Here is a 27,632-nt window from a genome sequence, read left to right as displayed (position 1 = left end):
TAGTGACCCCAGATGGCAGCGGTAGTGACCCCAGATGGCAGCGGTAGTGACCCCAGATGGCAGCGGTAGTGACCCCAGATGGCAGCGGTAGTGACCCCAGATGGCAGCGGTAGTGACCCCAGATGGCAGCGGTAGTGACCCCAGATGGCAGCGGTAGTGACCCCAGATGGTAGAGCGGGAGAAAAAAATATATAAAAAGAATACCACCACTAATTAGTCCTCTTCCTGTATGTTCCTGTGCCCCCCCCCTCTGCCCTGCTATGAGGTATGGGACTTCATCCACCTCCTGAGGAGTTCAGTTGGTCCATATAAAGTACATGTGAGATTCCTCCTTTTAGTCCAGGTAGTACAGACCCAGCCAGGGAGTCTGATCTGCACTGAGTCCAAGTTGGCTGCAGTTTGTCTGGCTCGCTCTCTCTATCTCTCTCTCTCTATCTCTCTCTCTCTCTCTCTCTGTCTGCAGTGCCAACGAATAGAACATGGGGTGGAGTGTGTTCTGTCTGCATGCCAAGGCTTTGGCCCTACGGACTTATGAATATTGATCAAATCTGTTTCACATTCGTATTTGTCTGTAGTTAGTACCCACACAAAGGAGAATTCTATGTTAGTATTTTTTGGGGATGTGACAGACAAGGACATGAGTATGCATGCTCCTCTCCAGCTGCGTAATAGCTTTACAACTGTCATGAAGTATGTGGCCTCTTCTGTCTTGACGGGTTCCTCTCGGGTCTCTCCTGTCTAGACGGGGAGGGACAGGGTTCCTCTCGGGTCTCTTCTGTCTAGACGGGTTCCTCTCGGTCCCTTCTGTCTAGACGGGGATGGACGGGGTTCCTTTCGGTCTCTTCTGTCTAGACGGGTTCCTCTCGGTCTCTTCTGTCTAGACGGGTTCCTCTCGGTCTCTTCTGTCTAGACGGGTTCCTCTCGGTCTCTTCTGTCTAGACGGGTTCCTCTCGGTCTCTTCTGTCTAGACGGGTTCCTCTCGGTCTCTTCTGTCTAGACGGGGAGGGACAGGGTCTCTTCTGTCTAGGCGGGGAGGGACAGGGTTCCTCTCGGGTCTCTTCTGTCTAGGCGGGAAGGGACATGGTTCCTTGCTAATCCCACCTTCTTTGTAAAGAGTTACACACTTAAACTTAAACTTTTAACGCTTTGTAGATTGTGGTTCTCCTCCAGGCCTCAGGCTCTTTTGGTTCCCCCAAAACTGTCCCTTGGGTTAGACCTCACCAAACTACCATGAATGGCACCCTATTCCCTATGGGCCCTAGTCAAAAATAGTGCACTATATAGGGAAAAGGGTGCCATTTGGGATGTAAACTTGTAAGTCCTGAACCACATGGTCTGAACCACAGAAGGGAAAGATTTCTCTGTAAAACACATCTCAAGTTTTTCTTAAGCTTCAGGAAGTATAGCACACAACAAGGTTGACGGACTGCTACCTAACCTGGGCTGTGTACCAATTGGCACCTCATTCCCTATGTAGTGCACTACTTTTGACTTTTGCCGTTACGGTATAGGGTACCATTTCGAACACCAACTTGGAAGTCCTGTAAGAGATGTCTGGTCCGAGACAGACTGCACAAAAAACACTTCATTATTGTGTCAGAGAAGACCTTATTCCAAACGTTGTCCATATTAAGCCCTGTAGCTGCTACCACCTTAATGAATGCGTTAGGTTTCAGCCTTGTAGCTGCTACCTCCTTAATGAATGCGTTAGGTTTCAGCCTTGTAGCTGCTACCTCCTTAATGAATGCGTTAGGTTTCAGCCCTGTAGCTGCTACCACCTTAATGCATTAGGTTTCAGCCCTGTAGCTGCTACCACCTTAATGAATGCGTTAGGTTTCAGCCCTGTAGCTGCTACCTCCTTAATGCATTAGGTTTCAGCCCTGTAGCTGCTACCACCTTAATGAATGCGTTAGGTTTCAGCCCTGTAGCTGCTACCTCCTTAATGAATGCGTTAGGTTTCAGCCCTGTAGCTGCTACCTCCTTAATGCGTTAGGTTTCAGCCTTGTAGCTGCTACCTCCTTAATGAATGCGTTAGGTTTCAGCCTTGTAGCTGCTACCTCCTTAATGAATGCGTTAGGTTTCAGCCTTGTAGCTGCTACCTCCTTAATGAATGCGTTAGGTTTCAGCCCTGTAGCTGCTACCTCCTTAATGCATTAGGTTTCAGCCCTGTAGCTGCTACCTCCTTAATGAATGCGTTAGGTTTCAGCCCTGTAGCTGCTACCTCCTTAATGCGTTAGGTTTCAGCCCTGTAGCTGCTACCACCTTATTGAATGCGTTAGGTTTCAGCCTTGTAGCTGCTACCTCCTTAATGAATGCGTTAGGTTTCAGCCCTGTAGCTGCTACCTCCTTAATGCATTAGGTTTCAGCCCTGTAGCTGCTACCACCTTAATGAATGCGTTAGGTTTCAGCCTTGTAGCTGCTACCTCCTTAATGAATGCGTTAGGTTTCAGCCCTGTAGCTGCTACCTCCTTAATGAATGCGTTAGGTTTCAGCCCTGTAGCTGCTACCACCTTAATGAATGCGTTAGGTTTCAGCCCTGTAGCTGCTACCTCCTTAATGAATGCGTTAGGTTTCAGCCTTGTAGCTGCTACCTCCTTAATGCATTAGGTTTCAGCCTTGTAGCTGCTACCACCTTAATGAATGCGTTAGGTTTCAGCCTTGTAGCTGCTACCACCTTAATGAATGTGTTAGGTTTCAGCCTTGTAGCTGCTACCTCCTTATTGAATGCGTTAGGTTTCAGCCCTGTAGCTGCTACCTCCTTAATGCATTAGGTTTCAGCCTTGTAGCTGCTACCACCTTAATGAATGCGTTAGGTTTCAGCCTTGTAGCTGCTACCACCTTAATGAATGTGTTAGGTTTCAGCCTTGTAGCTGCTACCTCCTTATTGAATGTGTTAGGTTTCAGCCCTGTAGCTGCTACCACCTTAATGAATGCGTTAGGTTTCAGCCTTGTAGCTGCTACCACCTTAATGAATGCGTTAGGTTTCAGCCCTGTAGCTGCTACCTCCTTAATGAATGTGTTAGGTTTCAGCCCTGTAGCTGCTACCTCCTTAATGCATTAGGTTTCAGCCTTGTAGCTGCTACCACCTTAATGAATGCGTTAGGTTTCAGCCTTGTAGCTGCTACCACCTTAATGAATGTGTTAGGTTTCAGCCTTGTAGCTGCTACCACCTTATTGAATGCGTTAGGTTTCAGCCTTGTAGCTGCTACCTCCTTAATGCGTTAGGTTTCAGCCCTGTAGCTGCTACCTCCTTAATGCGTTAGGTTTCAGCCCTGTAGCTGCTACCTCCTTAATGCGTTAGGTTTCAGCCCTGTAGCTGCTACCACCTTAATGAATGCGTTAGGTTTCAGCCCTGTAGCTGCTACCACCTTAATGAATGCGTTAGGTTTCAGCCTTGTAGCTGCTACCACCTTAATGAATGCGTTAGGTTTCAGCCCTGTAGCTGCTACCACCTTAATGAATGCGTTAGGTTTCAGCCTTGTAGCTGCTACCACCTTAATGAATGCGTTAGGTTTCAGCCTTGTAGCTGCTACCTCCTTAATGAATGCGTTAGGTTTCAGCCCTGTAGCTGCTACCTCCTTAATGCGTTAGGTTTCAGCCCTGTATCTGCTACCACCTTATTGAATGCGTTAGGTTTCAGCCTTGTAGCTGCTACCTCCTTAATGCGTTAGGTTTCAGCCCTGTAGCTGCTACCTCCTTAATGCGTTAGGTTTCAGCCCTGTAGCTGCTACCTCCTTAATGCGTTAGGTTTCAGCCCTGTAGCTGCTACCTCCTTAATGCGTTAGGTTTCAGCCCTGTAGCTGCTACCACCTTAATGAATGCGTTAGGTTTCAGCCCTGTAGCTGCTACCACCTTAATGAATGCGTTAGGTTTCAGCCTTGTAGCTGCTACCTCCTTAATGAATGCGTTAGGTGTCAGCCCTGTAGCTGCTACCTCCTTAATGAATGCGTTAGGTGTCAGCCCTGTAGCTGCTACCTCCTTAATGAATGCGTTAGGTTTCAGCCCTGTAGCTGCTACCTCCTTAATGCATGCGTTAGGTTTCAGCCCTGTAGCTGCTACCTCCTTAATGCATGCGTTAGGTTTCAGCCCTGTAGCTGCTACCTCCTTAATGCATGCGTTAGGTTTCAGCCCTGTAGCTGCTACCTCCTTAATGCATGCGTTAGGTTTCAGCCCTGTAGCTGCTACCTCCTTAATGAATGCGTTAGGTGTCAGCCCTGTAGCTGCTACCACCTTAATGAATGCGTTAGGTTTCAGCCTTGTAGCTGCTACCACCTTAATGAATGCGTTAGGTTTCAGCCTTGTAGCTGCTACCTCCTTAATGAATGCGTTAGGTTTCAGCCCTGTAGCTGCTACCTCCTTAATGCGTTAGGTTTCAGCCCTGTATCTGCTACCACCTTATTGAATGCGTTAGGTTTCAGCCTTGTAGCTGCTACCTCCTTAATGCGTTAGGTTTCAGCCCTGTAGCTGCTACCTCCTTAATGCAGTCCAGTTCTCTGCTGCCTGTGACTGGAACGAATTGCAAAAATCGCTGAAGTTGGAGACTTTTATCTCCCTCACCAACTTCAAACATCTGCTATCCGAGCAGCTAACCGATCGCTGCAGCTGTACATAGTCTATTGGTAAATAGCCCACCCATTTTCACCTACCTCATCCCCATACTGTTTTTATTTATTTATTTTATTTTTCTGCTCTTTTGCACACCAATCTCTACCTGTACATAACCATCTGATCATTTATCACTCCAGTGTTAATCTGCATAATTGTAATTATTTGCCTACCTTCTCATGCCTTTTGCACACAATGTATATATAGACTCCCCTTTTTTCTACTGTGTTATTGACTTGTTAATTGTTTACTCCATGTGTAACTCTGTGTTGTCTGTTCACACTGCTATGCCTTATCTTGGCCAGGTCGCAGTTGCAAATGAGAACTTGTTCTCAACTAGCCTACCTGGTTAAATAAAGGTGAAAAAAAAAAAAAAAAAAAAAAAAAATGCGTTAGGTTTCAGCCCTGTAGCTGCTACCTCCTTAATGCGTTAGGTTTCAGCCCTGTAGCTGCTACCTCCTTAATGAATGCGTTAGGTTTCAGCCCTGTAGCTGCTACCTCCTTAATGAATGCGTTAGGTTTCAGCCCTGTAGCTGCTACCTCCTTAATGCGTTAGGTTTCAGCCCTGTAGCTGCTACCACCTTAATGAATGCGTTAGGTTTCAGCCCTGTAGCTGCTACCTCCTTAATGCGTTAGGTTTCAGCCCTGTAGCTGCTACCACCTTAATGAATGCGTTAGGTTTCAGCCCTGTAGCTGCTACCTCCTTAATGAATGCGTTAGGTTTCAGCCCTGTAGCTGCTACCTCCTTAATGCATGCGTTAGGTTTCAGCCCTGTAGCTGCTACCTCCTTAATGCATGCGTTAGGTTTCAGCCCTGTAGCTGCTACCTCCTTAATGCATGCATTAGGTTTCAGCCCTGTAGCTGCTACCTCCTTAATGAATGCGTTAGGTTTCAGCCTTGTAGCTGCTACCACCTTAATGAATGTGTTAGGTTTCAGCCCTGTAGCTGCTACCTCCTTAATGCATGCGTTAGGTTTCATATTGATGTATAATATATGGGTAGACGTATCCAATACGTCCTTAATGCATGCGTTAGGTTTCATATTGATGTATAATATATGGGTAGACGTATCCAATATGTCCTTAATGAATGCGTTAGGTTTCATATTGATGTATAATATATGGTTAGACGTATCCAATACGTCCTTAATGAATGCGTTAGGTTTCATATTGATGTATAATATATGGGTAGACGTATCCAATATGTCCTTAATGCATGCGTTAGGTTTCATATTGATGTATAATATATGGTTAGACGTATCCAATACGTCCTTAATGAATGCGTTAGGTTTCAGCCCTGTAGCTGCTACCTCCTTAATGAATGCGTTAGGTTTCATATTGATGTATAATATATGGTTAGACGTATCCAATACGTCCTTAATGAATGCGTTAGGTTTCAGCCCTGTAGCTGCTACCTCCTTAATGAATGCGTTAGGTTTCAGCCCTGTAGCTGCTACCTCCTTAATGAATGTGTTAGGTTTCAGCCCTGTAGCTGCTACCTCCTTAATGCGTTAGGTTTCATATTGATGTATAATATATGGTTAGACGTATCCAATACGTCCTTAATGAATGTGTTAGGTTTCAGCCCTGTAGCTGCTACCTCCTTAATGCATGCGTTAGGTTTCATATTGATGTATAATATATGGTTAGACGTATCCAATACGTCCTCTGCCTAGAGGGAGTACCGTTGTAAACGTCCACACACACTTCCTCCCTCACACCAGCCGTCCAACATCATTATCCCGATGGATCGGGACCGAGCTCTCGCCTTTTCAACCGTTCTTCAGTGTCCTTCGATATGCATGCTGTGTCGTGTGTCTTTTTTCTTTTTAAGCAATCGGATAAGCACAGTCGGCAATGCTTTCTCCACACGTTTCAAACCATCACTGTGAATGTGGGTTTCTAACATTACTCTTTCCACCCTAAGTGTGTATGTCAAGCAGTCGTTCCCCCCCCCCCCCCCCAACTGTCCCCTGGGAGGAGTCCAGTGAAGGACCTCTTCACCCCCCCAACTGTCCCCAGTGAAGGGGCATGTTCCCAGTGAAGAGAAGCCAGTGTAGTGTTCTCCATCAGTTCTCCTCAAGCAGGCTGGTCAGTGGCAAAATCACTCCTTCAGGTCTTAACCAGACTTTGGTCGATTGATGGGTTGTTCTCTGGTGTGTCTGCCCCTCTTCTCTCCAGGCTGAGGTGCAGTGGGAGGAAGTGCATTGGTTTGATAAAGGAAGAGGCGTTACTCTCCACAGCTCAGATGGCATGTGTATAAAAAGAGCCAGATAAATGAAAGGTGACATGTGAGATGGAGGAGAGGATGGGAGGGGGAGATGGGAGGGGGAGAGGAGAGGATGGGAGGGGGAGAGGAGAGGATGGGAGGGGGAGAGGAGAGGATGGGAGGGGGAGAGGAGAGGGGGAGAGGAGAGGATGGGAGGGGGAGAGGGGAGGGGGAGAGGAGAGGATGGGAGGGGGAGAGGAGAGGATGGGAGGGGGAGAGGAGAGGATGGGAGGGGGAGAGGAGAGGATGGGAGGGGGAGAGGAGAGGATGGGAGGGGATAGGATGGGAGGGGGAGAGGAGAGGATAGGATGGGAGGGGGAGAGGATAGGATGGGCGGGGGAGAAGAGCAGAAGCATGTCATTATAGCAGCAGCACCTCAGATCTTATGCATCAGTAATTTCCTGGTGACCATGCACAAAGTTATTTAGTTCTATTTCAGCTCCGTCTCTGTTTATTCCACTTCCCTCTCTGGGTCCACGGTACCTAATTTCAAGCACCGCCGATGCAACTTTCAGGGTGTGAGTCATTGACGAACACACACACACGGAACACGTTGCCATGGCGACGTGACACGCAAGCGGAGGTTCTCAGACGTGATGGTGGGTGGGGGGGGGAGAGAGAGAGAGTGTGTGTGTGGGATGGGCTAACTAATAAACCCAGAATTGCAACATCTGAATAGTTGAATGTTTTAAACTGTGATATGGCAGTGGAAAGGACTTTGTAACAGGTGAAGATTGCTCTCTTTTCTTCTCCCTCTGCGTCTACAGTGACTCACTCCGTGGCACCTCATCTCAGGGCTTCACATTCGGGTACATTTGCCAGTGGCACTCTGGGCCAGTACCAAGTGAAAACTACTGGCCCGAATGAGAAATTACTGGCACGGGCCAAGATCACAGGAAAGCACGTTATGCACACTGAATTTCAATTGTGGGTGATTTCACGTTTCTTTTGCAGCCTGGGCAAACTACCTTTTTATAATGCAGCCAACCATAAACTGTCTGATGTAGCATGGAGGCTGCACAGTCACCTGTCTGATGTAACATGGAGGCTGCACAGTCACCTGTCTGATGTAGCATGGAGGCTGCACAGTCACCTGTCTGATGTAGCATGGAGGCTGCACAGTCACCTGTCTGATGTAGCATGGAGGCTGCACAGTCACCTGTCTGATGTAGCATGGAGGCTGCACAGTCACCTGTCTGATGTAGCATGGAGGCTGCACAGTCACCTGTCTGATGTAGCATGGAGGCTGCACAGTCACCTGTCTGATGTAGCATGGAGGCTGCACAGTCACCTGTCTGATGTAGCATGGAGGCTGCACAGTCACCTGTCTGATGTAGCATGGAGGCTGCACAGTCACCTGTCTGATGTAGCATGGAGGCTGCACAGTCACCTGTCTGATGTAGCATGGAGGCTGCACAGTCACCTGTCTGATGTAGCATGGAGGATGCACAGTCACCTGTCTGATGTAGCATGGAGGCTGCACAGTCACCTGTCTGATGTAGCATGGAGGCTGCACAGTCACCTGTCTGATGTAGCATGGAGGCTGCACAGTCACCTGTCTGATGTAGCATGGAGGCTGCACAGTCACCTGTCTGATGTAGCATGGAGGCTGCACAGTCACCTGTCTGATGTAGCATGGAGGCTGCACAGTCACCTGTCTGATGTAGCATGGAGGCTGCACAGTCACCTGTCTGATGTAGCATGGAGGCTGCACAGTCACCTGTCTGATGTAGCATGGAGGCTGCACAGTCACCTGTCTGATGTAGCATGGAGGCTGCACAGTCACCTGTCTGATGTAGCATGGAGGCTGCACAGTCACCGGTCTGATGTAGCATGGAGGCTGCACAGTCACCTGTCTGATGTAGCATGGAGGCTGCACAGTCACCTGTCTGATGTAGCATGACGGCTGCACAGTCACCTGTCTGATGTAGCATGGCGGCTGCATTGGCTGGAGCATCTTGGTGGTTTAACCCAGTGGGCGAATCATTAGCTAGATCAGACTAAATAGCATAGTGTTGCTTGTTTGACCCCGATAAAATCCCACTGGCACTAATAAAATAGTGATGTTGTTTATAATTAGTGTGAATATGACCGCGGCCTACTGTTTGTTCTTTCAACTTGCCAAAATGCAAATCCCGTGGTTACTTTTTTTTTTTCCTGTGCCAGACATTCAGATTGTGAAATGCTGCCAATTGGAAAGTGGGAAGAAATGTTGTTGAGAAATAAATCCCACAGCGCTGGAAAGCTGGTATTTTCCCTTGTTTCAATTAATTGCCATCAAAACTGTTCTCTCTCTTCCGAGTTGAGACATTTTGTCTGGTGACTGGGCTTAATTAGAGCAATTTTGTCACCTCGCACCAATCCGTTGTGCGGGTTTCGTCTTCGTGACACCCAGACAGTTGATATTCAGCTGTTTAAATAAATAATAATAAATAATAAATAAATAAAAAATAAAAAATAATACATAATAAATTAATAAATAATATATAAATAAACGACAGGTTTCATTTAACAGCTTCTGGAATAGTTTAAAAAAAGTCTATAGACTACAGAATAGCATATTAAAATATGAATTAGTCTTCCTGTAGGCTATTTAACCAACACGTGATTTGTGTAAATAGTCTTGTCGTGACAAGCCTCATCTGGATCTGGCCATTTATTTATTTATTTAAAAACTATTTTTTACATTTTTACCTTAAATGACACTCCCAAATCTAACTGCCTGCAGCTCAGAACCTGAAGCAAGGATATGCAAATTATTGATACAATTTGAAAGGAAACACTTTGACGTTTGTGGACATGTGACATTAATGTAGGAGAATATAACACAATAGATCTGGTAAAAGATGATACAAAGAAAAAAAACATGAGTTTTTTTTTTGTTGTTGTACCACCATCTTTGAAATGCAAAAGGCCATTATGTATTATTCCAGCCAAGGCACAATTTTGACTTTGGCCACTAGATGGCAGCAGTGTATGTGCAACATTTCAGACTGATCCAATGAACTATTGCATATTTTTTCAATATGTATCAAGACTGCCTAATTGGTTTACTCATACATTTTCAAGTTCATAATTGTGCGCTCTCCTCAAACAATAGCAGCGTATTCTTTCACTGTAATAGCTACTGTAAATTGGACAGTGCAGTTAGATTAACAAGAATTTAAGCTTTCTGCCCATATCAGATATGTCCATGTCCTGGGAATTGTTTTTGGTTTCTTACAACCCCATGCTAATTGCTTTAGCCTACGTTAGCACAACCGTCGTGAGGGCGGGACACTGATCCTGTAGAGGTTTTAATTAACGTTTCTTTGCTAATAATGACATTACTGTGACTCATCAGACCAAAGGATATATTTCCACCGGTCTAATGGCCATTGCTCGTGTTTCTTGTCCCAAGCAAGTCTCTTCTTCTTATTGGTGTCCTTTTACTAGTGGTTTCTTTTTTGCAGCAATTCAACCATGAAGGCCCGAAGGCCTGTTTCTTCTCTGAACAGTTGAGATGTGACGGTTACTTGAACTCAGTGAAACATTTATTCGGGCTGTAATTTCTGAGGCTGGCAACTAATGAACTTATCCTTGAAAGCCTAATTCACGCAGTCTCCTCTGAACAGTTGATTTTGAGATTTTGAGATGTTTGTTAATTGAACCTTGAAGCATTTTATTTCTGCTTCAAACGAGGCTGATAACTCTAACCTTATCCTCTGCAGCAGAGGTAACTCTGGGTCTTCCTTTCCTGTGGCGGTCCTCATGTCCTCATGAGAGCCAGTTTCATCACAGCACTTGATGGTTTTTTGCGACTGCACTTGAAGAAACTTTAATAGTTCAAGAAATGTTCCGACTTGACTGACCTTCATGTCTTAAAGTAATGACGGACTGTCGCTTCTCTTTTCTCATTTGAGCTGTTCTTACCATATGGTCTTTTACCAAATAGGAGTGGCATACAGAAGATAGCCATATCTTGTCACAACACAACTGATTGGCTCAAACACATTAAAGAAGGAAAGACATTCCACAAATTAACTTTTAACGAGGCACACCTGTTAATTGGAATGCATTCCAGGTGACTAACTTATGAAGCTGGTTGAGAGAATGTCAAGCGTGTTCAAAGCTGTCGTCAAGGCAAAGCTACTTTGTAGAATCTCAAATAGAAAATAATAAAAATGAAGAAACCCATGAATGAGTAAATGTCAAACTTTTGACTGGTAGTGTATATACTGCATATACTGTCTGATGCTGCACAGTCACCTGTCTGATGACCGCAATGCCAAGTGTCCACTGGAGTGGTGTAAAGCTCGCCACCGTTGGTCTATGGAGCAGTGGAAAAGCCCTCTCTGGAGTGATGAATCACACTTCAACATCTGGCGGTCCGGATGCCATGAGAACGATACTGATCCCGTTGCATAGTGCCAACTGTGAAGTTAGGTGGAGGAGGGATAATGGTCCGGGGCCGGTTTTTCATGGTTCAGGCCCATTTTTAGTTCCAGTGATTGGAAATATTAACGTAACCGTAAACAATGACGTTCTAGAAAGATTCTGTGCTTCCAACTTTGTGGCAACAGTTTGGGGAAGGTGATTTCCAGTTTCAACGTGAACATTCCCCACGTGCACAAAGCGAGGTCCATACAGAAATAGTTTGTCGAGATCGGTGTGGAAGAACTTGACTGGCCTGCGCAGAGCCCTGACCGCCACTCCATCTAACACCTCTGGGATGAATTGGAACTATAACATCTATAAGTCTCTGCTAGGTAAAGCCCCGCCTTATTTCAGCTCACTGGTCACCATAGCAGCACCCACTCGTAGCACGTGCTCCAGCAGGTATATCTCACTGGTCATCCCCAAAAGCCAATTCCTCCTTTTGGCCGCCTTTCCTTCCAGTTATCTGCTGCCAATGACTGGAACAAATGTCAAAAATCACTGAAGTTGGAGACTCATATCTCCCTCACTAGCTTTAAGCACCAGCTGTCAGAGCAGCTCACAGATGGGGGCGCGCAACTCCATATTAATGCGAGTGATTTTTTTTGGAGGGCGGAATATGTTGAAAGATCAGTTGTCCGTTTACCTTTTAGGTCATGCAGTGTATCTGTGTCAACAGATCTGATATCGGATATTCCCAGTCATGTGAAATCCATAGATTAGAAGGAAGTTTGAGAGGTGCTGTAGAGAAGCTCGTTGGGAGATGAATCAATGAGGCTTTGTTCCCATTGATATCCCGAGGCGTGTTTGGAGCAGCACATTAACTGTGTAAAAGATGTCTGAGGTCATCTCTAATTCAGTTTATTATAATAATAATAATAATAATAATAATAATAATAATAATACTTTGTGTATATTTTGAGGGTATTCCACAGCATTCTTCAGCTCCTGTCGAACCTCCAACCAGCAGTTTTATGTAAAATAACAGTAGTACATTTGGGGAATGTGTGTATTTCGTCCTGTTACGTACAAGTGTGCCTAGAGTTAACACCTGCCAAATCTGAGGGTAGATTTTGTTGTATGAGAATGTCTAATTCACTGGGCACGTTTTGCGGGTAGTCACACTTGGGTTAGTTTTGAGTTTCTTCCATTGCTTGCAAAGAAACATCGACTAGTGAGATTCTCACAGGAACAAGTGATGAGACTCCAGTGCCTCCTACCAAGGAAGAGGCAGCTGTTTTGTCTCACGATATTTTGGTTCAAAGATGATGATCACAGAATATACATTTTAGATTGAGTTTACTAGTAATGTGAGAGAAATCATACCCCCCAAAACATTATGATAATAACAAGAGTTATTTGTGCATTAAGCCATCCCAGTTTCACAGTGCAATGGACAATGGACTTACAGGATAAGTCACCTCACAGCGATTAATGAAGGAAACTGTTTACCAGTAATGCATTTTGTTTCTTTTTCCTTTTGTTAGTAATTACTATCTTGTCTCATCGCTAAAGTAATTAATAAGAATATTTCATTCATTCAGATCTAGGATGTGTCATTTTAGTGTTCCCTTTATGTTTTTGAGCAGTGCAGATGAGAGCCCTGTGTGCCCCGGTCCAAAGGAGTGCGCTGTCTAGGGTATAGTGTGTCATTTGGAGTGTTGTTCATAACTATAGGTATTATCCATCATCTGGGGCTTTTGGAAAATAGACTGTTTAGACATCAGACTTCCCTGCAGGTTTAACAGAAGGCCTGTCGGATCCTGTCAAATCACTGTCTGAATCCTGCCTGTCATCTTTCTCTCTGTTTCTCTCCCCCTTGAGGTCTCTTCCCACTCCATCTCTATCTGCCAGCTGAAAGGGTTAGTGTTTGCCAAACTGAAAGCACAAACCACCCCATTTAGCCATGGAAAGGTGACTGAGAATATGGTTGAATACAAACAGTGTAGTTATTCCCTCCGTAAGCCAGTCAAACAGACAAACTGTCAATACAGGAGACATTGGAGTCACAATTGAACACCTCAGATATGAGACGTGTGTAACAGGGGTCTCCCAGACAATCACAGACTACAAAAGGAAAACACTGTCTTGCTTCCGGACAAACTAAACACCTTCTTCGCCCGCTTTGAGGATAACACAGTGCCACCGCCCGCTACCAAGGTCCTTGGAAGACATTTAAGCGTGTTATACTTTTGCAAGTCTGCCGTCCCAGACGGCATCCCCAGCCGCGTCCTCAGAGCGTGCGCAGACCAGCTGGCTGGCGTTTTTACGGACATATTCAATCTCTCCCTATCCCCAGTCTGTCCCCACATGCTTCAAGAGGGCCACCATTGTTCCTGTTCCCAAGAAAGCTAAGGTAACTGAACTAAACGACTATCGCCCCCTTAGCACTCACTTCCCGTCATCATGAAGTGCTTTGAGAGACTAGTCAAGGACTATATCACCTCCACCCTACCTGACACCTCAGACCCACTTCAATTTGCATACAGCCCCAATAAATTCACAGATGATGCAATCTCAACCACACTGCAACACTGCCCTAACCCATCTGGACAAGAGGAATACCTATGTAAGAATGCTGTTCATTGACTACAGCTCAACATTTAACACCATAGTACCCTCCAAACTCATCATTAAGCTTGAGTCCCTGGGTCTGAACCCCGCCCTGTACAACTGGGTCCTGGACTTTCTGACGGGCCGCCCCCAGATGGTGGAGGTAGGAAACAACACCTCCACTTCGCTGATCCTCAAAACAAGGATGCATGTGCACCTGTACTTCCTGTTCAACCGCGACTGCGTCGCCACACACGCCTCCAGCTCAATCATCAAGTTTGCAGACGACACAACAGTAGTAGGCCTGATCACCAACAACGAGACATTCTATAGGGAAGAGGTGAGGGCCCTGGGAGTGTGGTGTCAGGAAAATAACCTCTCACCCTATGTCAACAAACCAAAGGAGCTGATAATGGACTTCAGGAAACAGCAGAGGGGAGCACGCCTCCATCCACATTCACAGGACCGCATTTGGGAAGGTGAAAAGCTTCGGGGGCCTCGGCGTACACATCACTGATCTGAAATGGTCCACCCACACAGACAGTGTGTTGAAGGCGCAATAGCGCCTGTTTAACCTCAGGAGGCCGAAGAAACTTGGCTTGGCACATAAAACCCTCACAAATTTCTGCAGATGCACAATTGAGTGAATGTTGTTGGGCTGTATCACTGCCTGGTTTGGCAACTGCACTGACGACAGCTACAGGGCTCTCCAGATGGTGGTGCGGTCTGCCCAAGCATCACCGGGGGCAAACTTCCTGTCCTCCTAGACAGGAAAGCCAAAAAAGATCAAGGAAATCAACCACCCGAGCCTCTGCCTGTTCACACCGCTATCACCCAGAAGGCCGAAGTCAGTACAGGTGCATCGAAGCTGTTTTTCAGTCTCGCGGTCCCAGCTATCTTAAGGCCATCACTGTTAAACAGCCATCACTAGCCGGCATCCACCTAGTTACTTAGCCTTGCATCTTAGAGGCTGCTGCCCTATATACATAGACTTGGAATCACTGGCCACTTTTAGTAATGGATTACTGGCCACTTTTAGTAATGGATTACTGGCCACTTTTAGTAATGGATTACTGGCCACTTTTAGTAATGGATTACTGGCCACTTTTAGTAATGGATTACTGGCCACTTTTAGTAATGGATTACTGGCCACTTTTAGTAATGGATTACTGGCCACTTTTAGTAATGGATTACTGGCCACTTTTAGTAATGGATTACTGGCCACTTTTAGTAATGGATTACTGGCCACTTTTAGTAATGGATTACTGGCCACTTTTAGTAATGGATTACTGGCCACTTTTAGTAATGGATTACTGGCCACTTTTAGTAATGGAATACTGGCCACTTTTAGTAATGGATTACTGGCCACTTTAATGTTTGCACACTGCTTTATGTATCTCACATGTGTTTATACTGTATACTACTGTATTTTGGTCAATGTCACCGACTTTGCTCTATCTAATATTTATTTATTTATTTATTAATTCAAGTATTTTACTTTTAGATTTGTGTGTTGTTGTGAACTGTTGGAACACATTTTGCTTCACCTGCAATATCTGCTAAATATGTGACCAATAACATCTGCCAAATATGGACCAATAACATCTGCCAAATATGGACCAATAACATCTGCCAAATATGGACCAATAACATCTGCTAAATATGTGACCAATAACATCTGCTAAATATGGACCAATAACATCTGCCAAATATGGACCAATAACATCTGCTAAATATGTGACCAATAACATCTGCTAAATATGTGACCAATAACATCTGCCAAATATGGACCAATAACATCTGCTAAATATGTGACCAATAACATCTGCTAAATATGTGACCAATAACATCTGCCAAATATGGACCAATAACATCTGCCAAATATGGACCAATAACATCTGCCAAATATGGACCAATAACATCTTGTTAAATATGTGACCAATAACATCTGCCAAATATGGACCAATAACATCTGCCAAATATGGACCAATAACATCTGCCAAATATGGACCAATAACATCTGCTAAATATGGACCAATAACATCTGCCAAATATGGACCAATAACATCTGCCAAATATGGACCAATAACATCTTGTTAAATATGTGACCAATAACATCTGCCAAATATGGACCAATAACATCTGCCAAATATGGACCAATAACATCTTGTTAAATATGTGACCAATAACATCTGCCAAATATGGACCAATAACATCTTGTTAAATATGTGACCAATAACATCTGCCAAATATGGACCAATAACATCTTCTAAATATGGACCAATAACATCTTGTTAAATATGTGACCAATAACATCTGCCAAATATGGACCAATAACATCTTCCAAATATGTGACCAATAACATCTGCCAAATATGGACCAATAACATCTTGTTAAATATGTGACCAATAACATCTGCCAAATATGGACCAATAACATCTTCTAAATATGGACCAATAACATCTTGTTAAATATGTGACCAATAACATCTGCCAAATATGGACCAATAACATCTTCCAAATATGTGACCAATAACATCTGCCAAATATGGACCAATAACATCTTCCAAATATGTGACCAATAACATCTGCCAAATATGGACCAATAACATCTTCTAAATATGTGACCAATAACATCTGCCAAATATGTGAATGTAACCAATTTAAAGATTTGATTTGAAAAGAAGAGTTCGTTTTTTTTTGGTACTAAATGCCTTTTTACCCAATGTTTTTCTGTTCTGTCTGTCAGCCTGGCTCTCTCTCGTTCTCTCTCCCTAAAACAAATCATTGGATGCACCCTCGTCTTTGTAGTTTGGTTTATTGTTTCCATATTTTTTTTAAATTAAAATGTTTTTTTTTGTTTTTCTCTGCCGGGGTGTTTGGAGTCTTTGGACAGAGAATACATCAGAGGAAAAAAAGGTGTTGATGCGGGGATTGAACCTGTGTCTCTGGTGGGGAGTATTAATGTGTTACCACTCTGACCTCTGACCTCTGTTTTCTAACTCCCTCCGCCCAACAGAAGCAGATCATCGTGGACCCCCTGGCGTTTAGCGAGGAGCGTTTCCGCCCGTCTCTGGAGGAGCGCTTGGAGAGCATCATCAGTGGCGCCGCCCTCATGGCCGACTCGTCCTGTACCCGCGATGACCGGCGCGAGCGCATCGTGGCCGAGTGCAACTCTGTCCGTCAGGCTCTGCAGGACCTGCTGTCCGAGTACATGGGCAATGTAAGTGTCCATCTCTTTCCCTCCATCTTCTCTCTCCCGGTCTTGTCCTTCTACACAGTTTTCTCATCGAGACAGTGTAAGTCTCATCACGTTCACACAGTTGCTGTTTCACCTCTCCACTATCTTTTTTCTCCTGCTATTTTCTGACTCTTCACACCCCTCTTCTCTCTGTTCTGACTCCTCACCTCTCTTCTCTCTCTGTTCTGACTCCTCACCTCTCTCCTCGCTCTCTCTGTTCTGACTCCTCACCTCTCTCCTCGCTCTCTCTGTTCTGACTCCTCACCTCTCTCCTCGCTCTCTCGCTCTGTTCTGACTCCTCACCTCTCTTCTCTCTCTCGCTCTGTTCTGACTCCTCACCTCTCTTCTCTCTCTCGCTCTGTTCTGACTCCTCACCTCTCTTCTCTCTCTCGCTCTGTTCTGACTCCTCACCTCTCTCCTCTCTCCCTCTCTCTGTTCTGACTCCTCACCTCTCTCCTCTCTCTCTCTCTCTGTTCTGACTCCTCGCCTCCTCTCTCTCTCTCTGTTCTGACTCCTCGCCTCCTCTCTCTCTCTCTGTTCTGACTCCTCGCCTCTCTCCTCTCTCTCTCTGTTCTGACTCCTCGCCTCTCTCCTCTCTCTCTCTGTTCTGACTCCTCGCCTCTCTTCTCTCTCTCTCTGTTCTGACTCCTCTCACATCTCCATATCTTCTGCTCTTCATGGACATGACAGGTAGGTAGTTATCTTACTCAACAGTGTCTCTGTGTGACTGAGTTTGAACCTGGGTCTCTGCCCCAATCTCACTCTTTAAAAAAAAAAAAAAAAATCTTTTTTTTACCCCATTTTCGTGGTAGTTAGTCTTGTCTCATCGCTGAAACTCCCTTACGAACTCGGGAGAGATGACAGTCGAGAGCCGTGCGTCCTCCGAAACACAATCCAACCAAGCCCGCCACAGGAGTCGCTAATGCGGACAAGGACATTCCTGCCGGGCCAAACCCTCTCCTAACCCGGACGACGCTGGGCCGATTGTGTACCGCCCCATGGGTCGCGGCTGGCTGCGACAGAGCCTGGACTCGAACCCAGAATCTCTAGTGGCACAGCTAGCACTGCACCACTCGGGAAGCGCCCAACCCCCCTCTAACACGAAGGCACGCGCACTGATTTCTTTCCTCTTTTTTGTCCTGTACAAACATGAAGCATTTATCAAGCGATTAGTGAACAAGAATTTCTTAGTCTCACAATAATTGTCCTCCTGAAATCTAATAATCATTTAATAGATCCCATTATTCTCCCAGAATGATAAATACACCATTTTAGTCATAGCCTTTGTAATCAATCTGGATTGGGTCTACTTAGTGATTGCTTAGTTGGGAAAAACATTGTCTTTTGTGAAATCAACATTGTTTAGTGGATTTGTGCTGGCTTGCGCGGGGCCGTCTTCCTGTTTAAGGGGGTAGGAGAGCTGAGAAAGGGGCTGGCTGGTGATCTCTGGGGGATTCTGCAGGGATGGGTTCTAGAATGCTTGGGGTTTGATGGTTGTCTGCAGAACTACAGCTGATTATGATAACATGTTTTTGTCCATCTCACCGGTCTCTGTCAGGTAATATAGCATTTGTCGACATTTACAGTGGGGCAAAAAAAGTATTTAGTCAGCCACCAATTGTGCAAGTTCTCCCACTTAATAATATGGGAGAGGCCTGTAATTTTAATTGTAGGTACATTTCAACTATGACAGACAAAATGAGAATGTTTTTCCAGAAAATCACATTGTAGGAGTTTTATTGAATTTATTTGCAAAAAGTTGTCAGAATAAATCGATCAATCAAATTTATTTTTAAATATTTTTTTATACATCAGCTGATGTCACAAAGTGCTGTACAGAAACCCAGCCTAAATCCCCAAACAGCAAGCAATGCACGGTGGCTAGGAACAACTCCCTAGAAAGGCCAGAACCTAGAGAGGAACCAGGCTCTGAGGGGTGGCCAGTCCTCTTCTGGCTGTGCCGGGTGGAGATTAGAAACCTAGAGAGGAACCAGGCTCTGAGGGGTGGCCAGTCCTCTCCTGGCTGTGCCGGGTGGAGATTATAAGAGTACATGGCCATTTAAGGACAGATCGTTCCTCAAGATGTACAAACGTTCATGGAAGACCAGCAGGGTTAATAATAATAATAATAATAATAATAATAATAATAATAATAATAATAATAATAGGAGAAATAAGAGTAAAGAATAATAGTAATAATGATGATTATAATCACAGTGGTTGTAGAGGGTGCAACAGGTCAGCACCTCAGAAGTAAATGTCAGTTGGCTTTTCATTAGCCGAGAGAGCGCTAAAGATGATTCATTCTTGAAGTTTTAAATTACCAGTGTTAGTTACTGTCTCTGGGCCTCCTGTACCCCACCCCAGTGTTGGTTACTGTCTCTGGGCCTCCTGTACCCCACCCCAGTGTTGGTTACTGTCTCTGGGCCTCCTGTACCCCACCCCAGTGTTGGTTACTGTCTCTGGGCCTCCTGTACCCCACCCCAGTGTTGGTTACTGTCTCTGGGCCTCCTGTACCCCACCCCAGTGTTGGTTACTGTCTCTGGGCCTCCTGTACCCCACCCCAGTGTTGGTTACTGTCTCTGGGCCTCCGGTACCTCACCCCAGTGTTGGTTACTGTCTCTGGGCCTCCTGTACCCCACCCCAGTGTTGGTTACTGTCTCTGGGCCTCCTGTACCCCACCCCAGTGTTGGTTACTGTCTCTGGGCCTCCTGTACCCCACCCCAGTGTTGGTTACTGTCACTGCATCACCATTCATCTGATGCGTATCAAAACAGAAATGCATGATGGAGAAAGTAGCACGATGATTTGTACCTGGAGAATGAAGACCGGGTCAATGGGCTCAATAGATTTTACCTTTTCATGAGGCTTGAATGATTGAATCAATGTGCACTGTGCGACGTGTGATAGCATGACCTTTTTGAGTGGTGCTCCTGAATGGTCCTTGTGTCTGTAATGACAGCAGGGAATTGTACCGGCCTTAGCCCCGCGCTAGTGAAGCCTATCACTTACTGACCATCTCTCAACAGGTAGGATGGAACGGACCTAGGGCGTTCCCCTCTTCTTATCCGTCTCCCAACCTTTCATTTCATCTCCTTCTCCCTGTTCATCTTACATGACTATGCCTGGGGGGGGTTGCGGTTTTTAGTCTGGGGGGCGAAGGGGCACCGTCTGGAGGCTGGGGGGGGGGGGGGGGGCGATGGTGCGCCGTCTGGAGGCTGGGGGGGGGCGACGGGGCGCCGTCTGGAGGCTGGGGGCGGCGCCGCCTGGAGGCTGGGGGGGGGGGGGGCGACGGTGCGCCGTCTGGAGGCTGGGGGGGGCGACGGGGCGCCGTCTGGAGGCTGGGGGCGGCGCCGGCTGGGGGGCAATGGGGTGCCGTCTGGGGGGGATGGGCGATGGGGCGCCGTCTGGGGGGGGATGGGCGATGGGGCACCGTCTGTGGGGGGGGGGGGGGGGGGGGGGGGGGAGGTGATTGGGTGCCGTTTGGAGGCTGGGGGGCGATGGGGCGCCTGCTGGGGGGGAGATGGGGTACTGTTTGGACATAAATGCTCATTTGATTGGACAGCGGCAATAACCTGTTCTGTGGTGTTACTCAGATTAGTATTTATTCTACTTGTATCCAGAATGAATATTTGATGCCGAACCATATGTCACCTAAGTGTCTTGTCTACATTCCTTCTCTATACAGACATGTCCTTTACCTGCCTAGCTATGGTCCAGTCGCCCTACGTCTCAGGCAGCGACTCAGGGCTCTGTCACATTTTTCCAGGGCCATAGTCATCCAATCCAATGCAACAGGCTCCTTTTCAAAACAACTTTCCCCTTCACTGGTCCTTCCTTCCCCTCTGGCCCCCTGCACGATGCACGTCTGTCTGCGGAACACAGATCTTTAGAACTCTGAGGCTGTCACTATGGCGATGGAGACCAGCTCTGACAGGGGGGGATTGGCTGCTCAGCTGGTCTGATAGAGAGAGGAAGCCGACGCGGACGAGCGGGGACATGATATGTGTCCACCTTGCGACCCCGGTACCATGACAACGAACTTGATTGTGGAAAGAGATTGTGTAGAGGGAAAGAGAGGAGGGCTAGCCTGTTAGGAGAGGCAGATAGACAAGCTGCTGTTACATCATGGGGCTTGAGTTAGTCATGACTGACTGGCTGGCTTGATGGACTTCTATCCACTATTTATTTTCCCTCTCTCCCTTTGTGTCTCTCCCTCGCTCTTCTCTATCCGTCTAGCTTCCACCCACTCCTTTGTTCTCTCACTACCCTTCGTCCTCTCACTACCCTTCATACCCTCTATCCCTCTAGCTTTCATCCACTCCTTTGTCTTCTCACTACCCTTCATACCCTCTATCCCTCTGGCTTCCACCCACTCCCTTGTCTTCTCACTACCCTTCATCAAATCAAATGTATTTATATAGCCCTTCGTACATCAGCTGATATCTCAAAGTGCTGTACAGAAACCCAGCCTAAAGCCCCAAACAGCAAGCAATGCAGGTGTAGATACCCTCTATCCCTCTGGCTTCCACCCACTCCCTTGTCTTCTCACTACCCTTCATACCCTCTATCCCTCTGGCTTCCACCCACTCCCTTGTCCTCTCACTACCCTTCATACCCTCTATCCCTCTGGCTTCCACCCACTCCCTTGTCCTCTCACTACCCTTCATACCCTCTATCCCTCTAGCTTCCACCCACTCCCTTGTCCTCTCACTACCCTTCATACCCTCTATCCCTCTGGCTTCCACCCACTCCCTTGTCCTCTCACTACCCTTCATACCCTCTATCCCTCTGGCTTCCACCCACTCCCTTGTCCTCTCACTACCCTTCATACCCTCTATCCCTCTGGCTTCCACCCACTCCCTTGTCCTCTCACTACCCTTCATACTCTCTATCCCTCTAGCTTCCACCCACTCCCTTGTCCTCTCACTACCCTTCATACCCTCTATCCCTCTGGCTTCCACCCACTCCTTTGTCCTCTCACTACCCTGGCCTACGGCAGGGACTGACGGGTTAACCCAGGGGTAATGAAAAACCAAAATCTCGTTTTAATCTCATCTATATGCGTAATTAAATAAAATTATAGCACACGCAATGTGTCAAGGGAAAGATTTAGCGTCCCGGCGCTTTGTCTATTTCACGGCCACCGCTATAAACCAAGGAGCCGTCACTAACAGGCTGTCAGACTTCCTGCTTCCTGATCGGTCCCTGTTGACCTCTAGCCTTATTGATTGGCTGAGCTGGCAGGTAGATGAAATACGGTTTCAACACTTGCCATGGTAATTACACAGGCTAAGAAATGTTCCCCTCGCCGTAATCTTTGTGTGTGTGTGTGTGCGAGTTGAAAGCTTTGCATTGAATTACACACACGTTTGTGTATATTTGTAAGCGTGTGCATTGAACTCGGTTCACCTTTTTTGGCATCACTATTTCATGGTGCTCATCTCTCTGTGCTGTGACATGTCCCTATGCCTTAGCACATTTTTTACCTTTTTATTTTATCCAGGTGAGTCAATTAACCGTGTTCTTATGGACCGCGACGGCCTAGTTATGGCGTGATGCACAAAGCAGTGGACTGCCTTCCAAATGTCACCATGTTTTTTTTTTTTACCAGAATGCCGTTGGGCTCTGGTCAGTGGAGGAGTGCACAATAGAGGGTAGGGTAGCTTAGACTCGTCCTGTGTCGTCAACGTGCTCGTTGGTTCCCTCAGTCATTTAATGTGCTGAATTAGCATCTCAGCCCCGTTGAGCCCAACAGCCAAGCAGGCTCTGTGCGGTGTTGTGATAGACACAGCTTTCCAATTCAGTCCTGCTTACCCTCCTCAAACTTGTTGCCCTATTTGGTTAATTAAATATAATTATATTTGGGTAAAAATTATCCAACAACAACGTGCATTGGATCCCAGAGGATAGCATTTTAAAAGCATGAATTAAAACACTGAGTGGTCCTTGGTGAATCATCATTAGCCATCCTCTAATAAGTGACTAGGTCTCTGGACTATATAGGGAATTGTTAGGAATTTAATGAATAAATGACTAAACAATATCCCCATTTTAAATAGAACTGTAAGTAAACTATACCCTGTTTTACAATATCTGATTAATCATGTTAGTTCATAAAGAAGGGATTATTTGACATGAACAAGGAGTAATTAAACATAATGAACACCCTTCCAACTAGCGTGAGGAGGAATGGGTTCTGGGTTAAGTAAGCAGATAGGTTAATGACCCGACGAAACTGAGCTCTGGGGTGTTTTAGATAAGGCAGTGAGTGCATTCCTAGGTTTTCTGTTAACTAGAACTGTCAGCTAAGTGGTGATCGATTTAATGGTGAGGGGTCAAGAGTTAATTCAGTTATGTTGTCTGTCCTGTGTGGGTGCTGGTGAGTCAGAATGAACTTTTTAAACTTGCTCTGTCTTGGTCGGGAGGAGGAGATTCATTCACCAATGACGTCATATTTTGTATATAAACTGTTCATGGTAACATGGTAGCGCGCTCCAAGAATAAATACTATTATCTATTATTGATAAGACTGGTCTCCATCTATTTTATGCAAATAAGAATCTTACAAATTCTCATAAAATAGATTAAGTGAATTTAGTCTATCCTTTATATCAGGGGCCTTCCAGCATTAGGGAACATCCTGCATGCGCCATTTCTTTCTTTGGTCACAAGAAATGTTCCAAGCTAACTAAGGGGGAATCAGACTAGTGTAGACTCCCTCTCCTGTTTCACCAACTACTTCTCTGATAGAGTTCAGTGTGTCAAATCAGAGGGCCTGTTGTCCGGACCTCTGGCAGTCTCTATGGGGGTGCCACAGGGTTCAATTCTTGGGCCGACTCTTTTCTCTGTATATATCAATGATGTCGCTCTTGCTGCTGGTGATTCTCTGATCCACCTCTATGCAGACGATACCATTCTGTATACTTCTGGCTCTTCTTTGGACACTGTGTTAACAAACCTCCAAACGAGCTTCAATGCCATTACAACTCTCCTTCCGTGGCCTCCAACTGCTTTTAAATGCTAGTAAAACGAAATACATGCCCTTCAACCGATTGCTGCCCGCACCCACCCTCCCGCCCGACTTGCATCACTACTCTGGACGGTTCTGACTTAGAATTGGTCGACAACTATAAATACCCAGGTGTCTGGTTAGACTGTAAACTCTCCTTCCAGACTCACATTAAGCATCTCCAATCCAAAGTTAAATCTAGAATCGGCTTCCTATTTCGCAACAAAGCATCCTTCACTCATGCTGCCAAACATACCCTCGTAAAACTGACTATCTTACCGATCCTCGACTTCGGCGTTGTCATTTACAAAATAGCCTCCGACGCTCCTACTCAGACTGCATCCAATTTGCTATTACGTAGCATGCGCTCCAACAGGTATATCTCACTGGTCATCCCCAAAGCCAACACCTCCTTTGGCCGCCTTTCCTTCCAGTTCTCTGCTGCCGTTGACTGGAACAAAATGCAAAAATCACTGAAGTCTCCCTCACTAACTTTAAGCGTTAGCTGTGTGTGGCAAAATCTGCACGGAGCCTTCACCGTGCACTGCCACTTTTAAGAGCGCATGAGCAGTAAGGAAGGAGGAAATAAAGAGAGCTCGTTCAGCTCTTTGGGGAGGAGCTCTTTGGTGGCGCGACAGTTTGATTGTGTGCTGTGCTGCAGAAGTTTAGTTTGTTTTCAGCGTGTGTAGTTTATAGAGTGTTTAACTCAATCATCGGTGTAATCGCTCTAGGTCGTGGTTGTTTTCGTTTGGGACCGCGGCCGTTATGGATCGCATGGATTAGTAGCAACATTGTTGCGAAGCTTTAACATACAAACCAACAAACCATCGGACAGTCAGACAGTACACCTGCACGCCTGAAGACCACAGCTAAGATCTCTCTTGTTCTCTTTTCCTTTCGGCATGGTTAATACCTGCCTGGCGCCCGAACAAAATCTTTCTTTACCCCTCTCTAATAAATACCGCTACAAGCTTACCGATCACTGCAGCTGTACACAGCCCATCTGTAAATAGCCCATCCAACCAACCACCTACCTCATCCCCATATTTGTTTTTGTCTCTCTGCTCTTTTGCACACCAGTATTTCTACTTGCACATCCTCATCTGCACATCTATCACACCAGTGTTAATAGCTAATTTGTAATTACTTCTCCACCACTTCCTATTATTAAGGCCACTTGAACTCTGAAGTCTATTTTTTGTATATAGTTTTTTTTTATTCAGTGTCATTTTTTCCCCACTAAGCATAATGAACTCGGCAGGCAGACCGGCCCTGAGCCTTACAGGGATAATTTGGGTTTTTGACAATGAAGTGTGTGTGTGTGTATGTATGTATGTGTATATATATATATATATATATATATATATATATATATATATATATATATATATATATATATATATATATATATGTGTGTATATATATGTGTATATATATATATATATATAATATATATATATATATAATATATATATTATATATATATTATATATATATATAAGTGCCGTCAGAATGTAGTCGCACCCCTTCACTTTTTTCACATTATGTTAAAATTGACTTAATTTCCTTATTTTTTTTGTCAACGATCAACAGAAAATACTCTACCAAAAACTAATCTGAACATTTGTAAAAAAAGAATAATAAATAAATTAAACACCATCTTGATTAGTTAAGTATTCAACCCCCCTTGAGTAAATACGAATCACCTTCGGCAGTGACGACAGCTGTGAGTCTTCCTGGGTAAATCTCTAAAGAGCTTAGCACAGCTGGATTGTACAATATTTTCACGTTCTTCCTATATAGAACAGATCTACCGCTGTGTGTGTGTGTGTGTGTGTGTTATCTAGGCTGATATCAGACAATCAGGAGAGATGGAATGAAGAGAGGGTGGATGGAAGGAGAGATGGGGAGGAAATCACACTGGAAGGAGATGTAGAGTTAAGGCGGGAGAATGAATGAATGAATGAATGAATGAATGAATGAATGAAAGAGGGAGTTCGATGGGTAGAAAGTGTGAAAGAAATAACGGAGAGTGAGAAGGATACAGCAATGTTTGGAGAAATCCTCTGCATTATCCTTAACAGCAGACTCGTACATTTCCTCAGTGAAAACAATGTATTGAACAAATGTCAAATTGGCTTTTCACCAAATTACCGTACGACAGACCACGTATTCACCCTGCATCCCTAATTGACAAACAAAACAAAGGCAAAGTATTCTCATGCCTTGTTGTTTTCAAAAAAGCTTTTGACTCAATTTGGCATGAGTCTGCAATACAAACAATGGAAAGTGGTGTTGGGGGAGAAAACATTTGACATTATAAGATCCACGTACACAATCAAATGCAGTTAAAATTGGCCAAATAACATTTCTTCCTCAAAGGTTGAGACAGGGATGCAGCTTAAGCCCCGCCCTCTTCAACATATATATCAACGAATTGCCGAGGGCACTAGAACAGTCTGCAGCACCCGGCCTCACCCTTACTAGAAACTGGAGTCAAATGTCTACGGTTTGTTGATGATCTGGTGCCTATGTCCCCAATCAAGGAGGGCCTACAGCAGCACCTAGATATTCTGCACAGATTCTGTCAGACCTGGGCCCTGACAGTAAATCTCAGTAACACCAAAATAATGGTGTTCCAAAAAAGGTCCAGTTGCCAGGACCACAGTAACAAATTCCATCTAGGCACCGTTGCCCTAGAGCACACAAAAAACTATACATATCTCAGCACCACAGGTAACTTCCACAAATCTGTGAACAATCTGAGAGATAAGGCAAGAAGGGCCTTCTATGCATCAAAAGGAACATACATTTTGACATACCAATTAGGATCTGGCTAAAAATACTTCTCAGTTATAGAACTGCCCATTATGGTTAATTTTGGGGTCCGCTCACCAAGCAAAAATTCACAAAATGGGACAAACACCAAATTGAGAGACTGCATGCAGAATACTGCAAAAAATATCCTCTGTGTACAATGTAAAAAGACACCAAATAATGCATGCAGAGCAGAATTAGACCGATACCCACTAATTATCAGAATCCAGAAAAGAGCCGTTAAGATCAATAACCATCAAAAAGGAAGTGATTCCCAAACCTTCCATAACAAAGCCATCACCTACAGAGAGATGAACCTGGAGAAGAGTCCCCTAAGCAAGCTGGTCCTGGGGCTCAGATCACAAACAGACCCCACAGAGCCCCAGAACAGCAACACAATTAGACCAAATCATAAGAAAACAAAAAGATAATTACTTGACACATTGGAATACCTGACCACAGTGACTGACCCTAACTTAAGGAAAGCTTTGACTATGTACAGACTCAGTGAGCATAGCCTTGCTTTTGAGAAAGGCCGCCGTAGGCAGACATGGCTCTCAAGAGAAGACAGGCTATGTGCTCACTGCCCACAAAATGAGGTGGAAACTGAGCTGCACTTCCTAACCTCCTGCCCAATGTACGACCATATTAGAGACACCATATTTCCCTCAGATTACAGAAGATCCACAAAGAATTTGAAAACAAATCCAATTTTGATAAA

The 27,632-nt window shown here is 45.2% G+C and overlaps 1 protein-coding gene across 5 annotated transcripts in view; it reads left to right on the top strand.

Moving 5' to 3' along the window:
- Positions 1 to 27,632, top strand: part of LOC110489233 (catenin alpha-1) — a 224,576-nt gene that overhangs the window by 58,694 nt on the left and 138,250 nt on the right. For all 5 annotated transcript variants that reach the window (XM_036943519.1, XM_036943518.1, XM_036943520.1 and 2 more), the window contains one exon: positions 16,861 to 17,064. In XM_036943519.1, coding sequence (XP_036799414.1) covers positions 16,861 to 17,064 — 204 coding nt within the window. The remainder of the gene's footprint in view (positions 1 to 16,860; positions 17,065 to 27,632) is intronic.

Source organism: Oncorhynchus mykiss, chromosome 14 (genome assembly GCF_013265735.2).
Source record: "Oncorhynchus mykiss isolate Arlee chromosome 14, USDA_OmykA_1.1, whole genome shotgun sequence".
Classification (NCBI taxonomy): Eukaryota; Metazoa; Chordata; class Actinopteri; order Salmoniformes; family Salmonidae; genus Oncorhynchus; species Oncorhynchus mykiss.
Note: the sequence above shows the minus strand (reverse complement) of the source record. Positions and strands in the feature narration are given on the sequence as shown.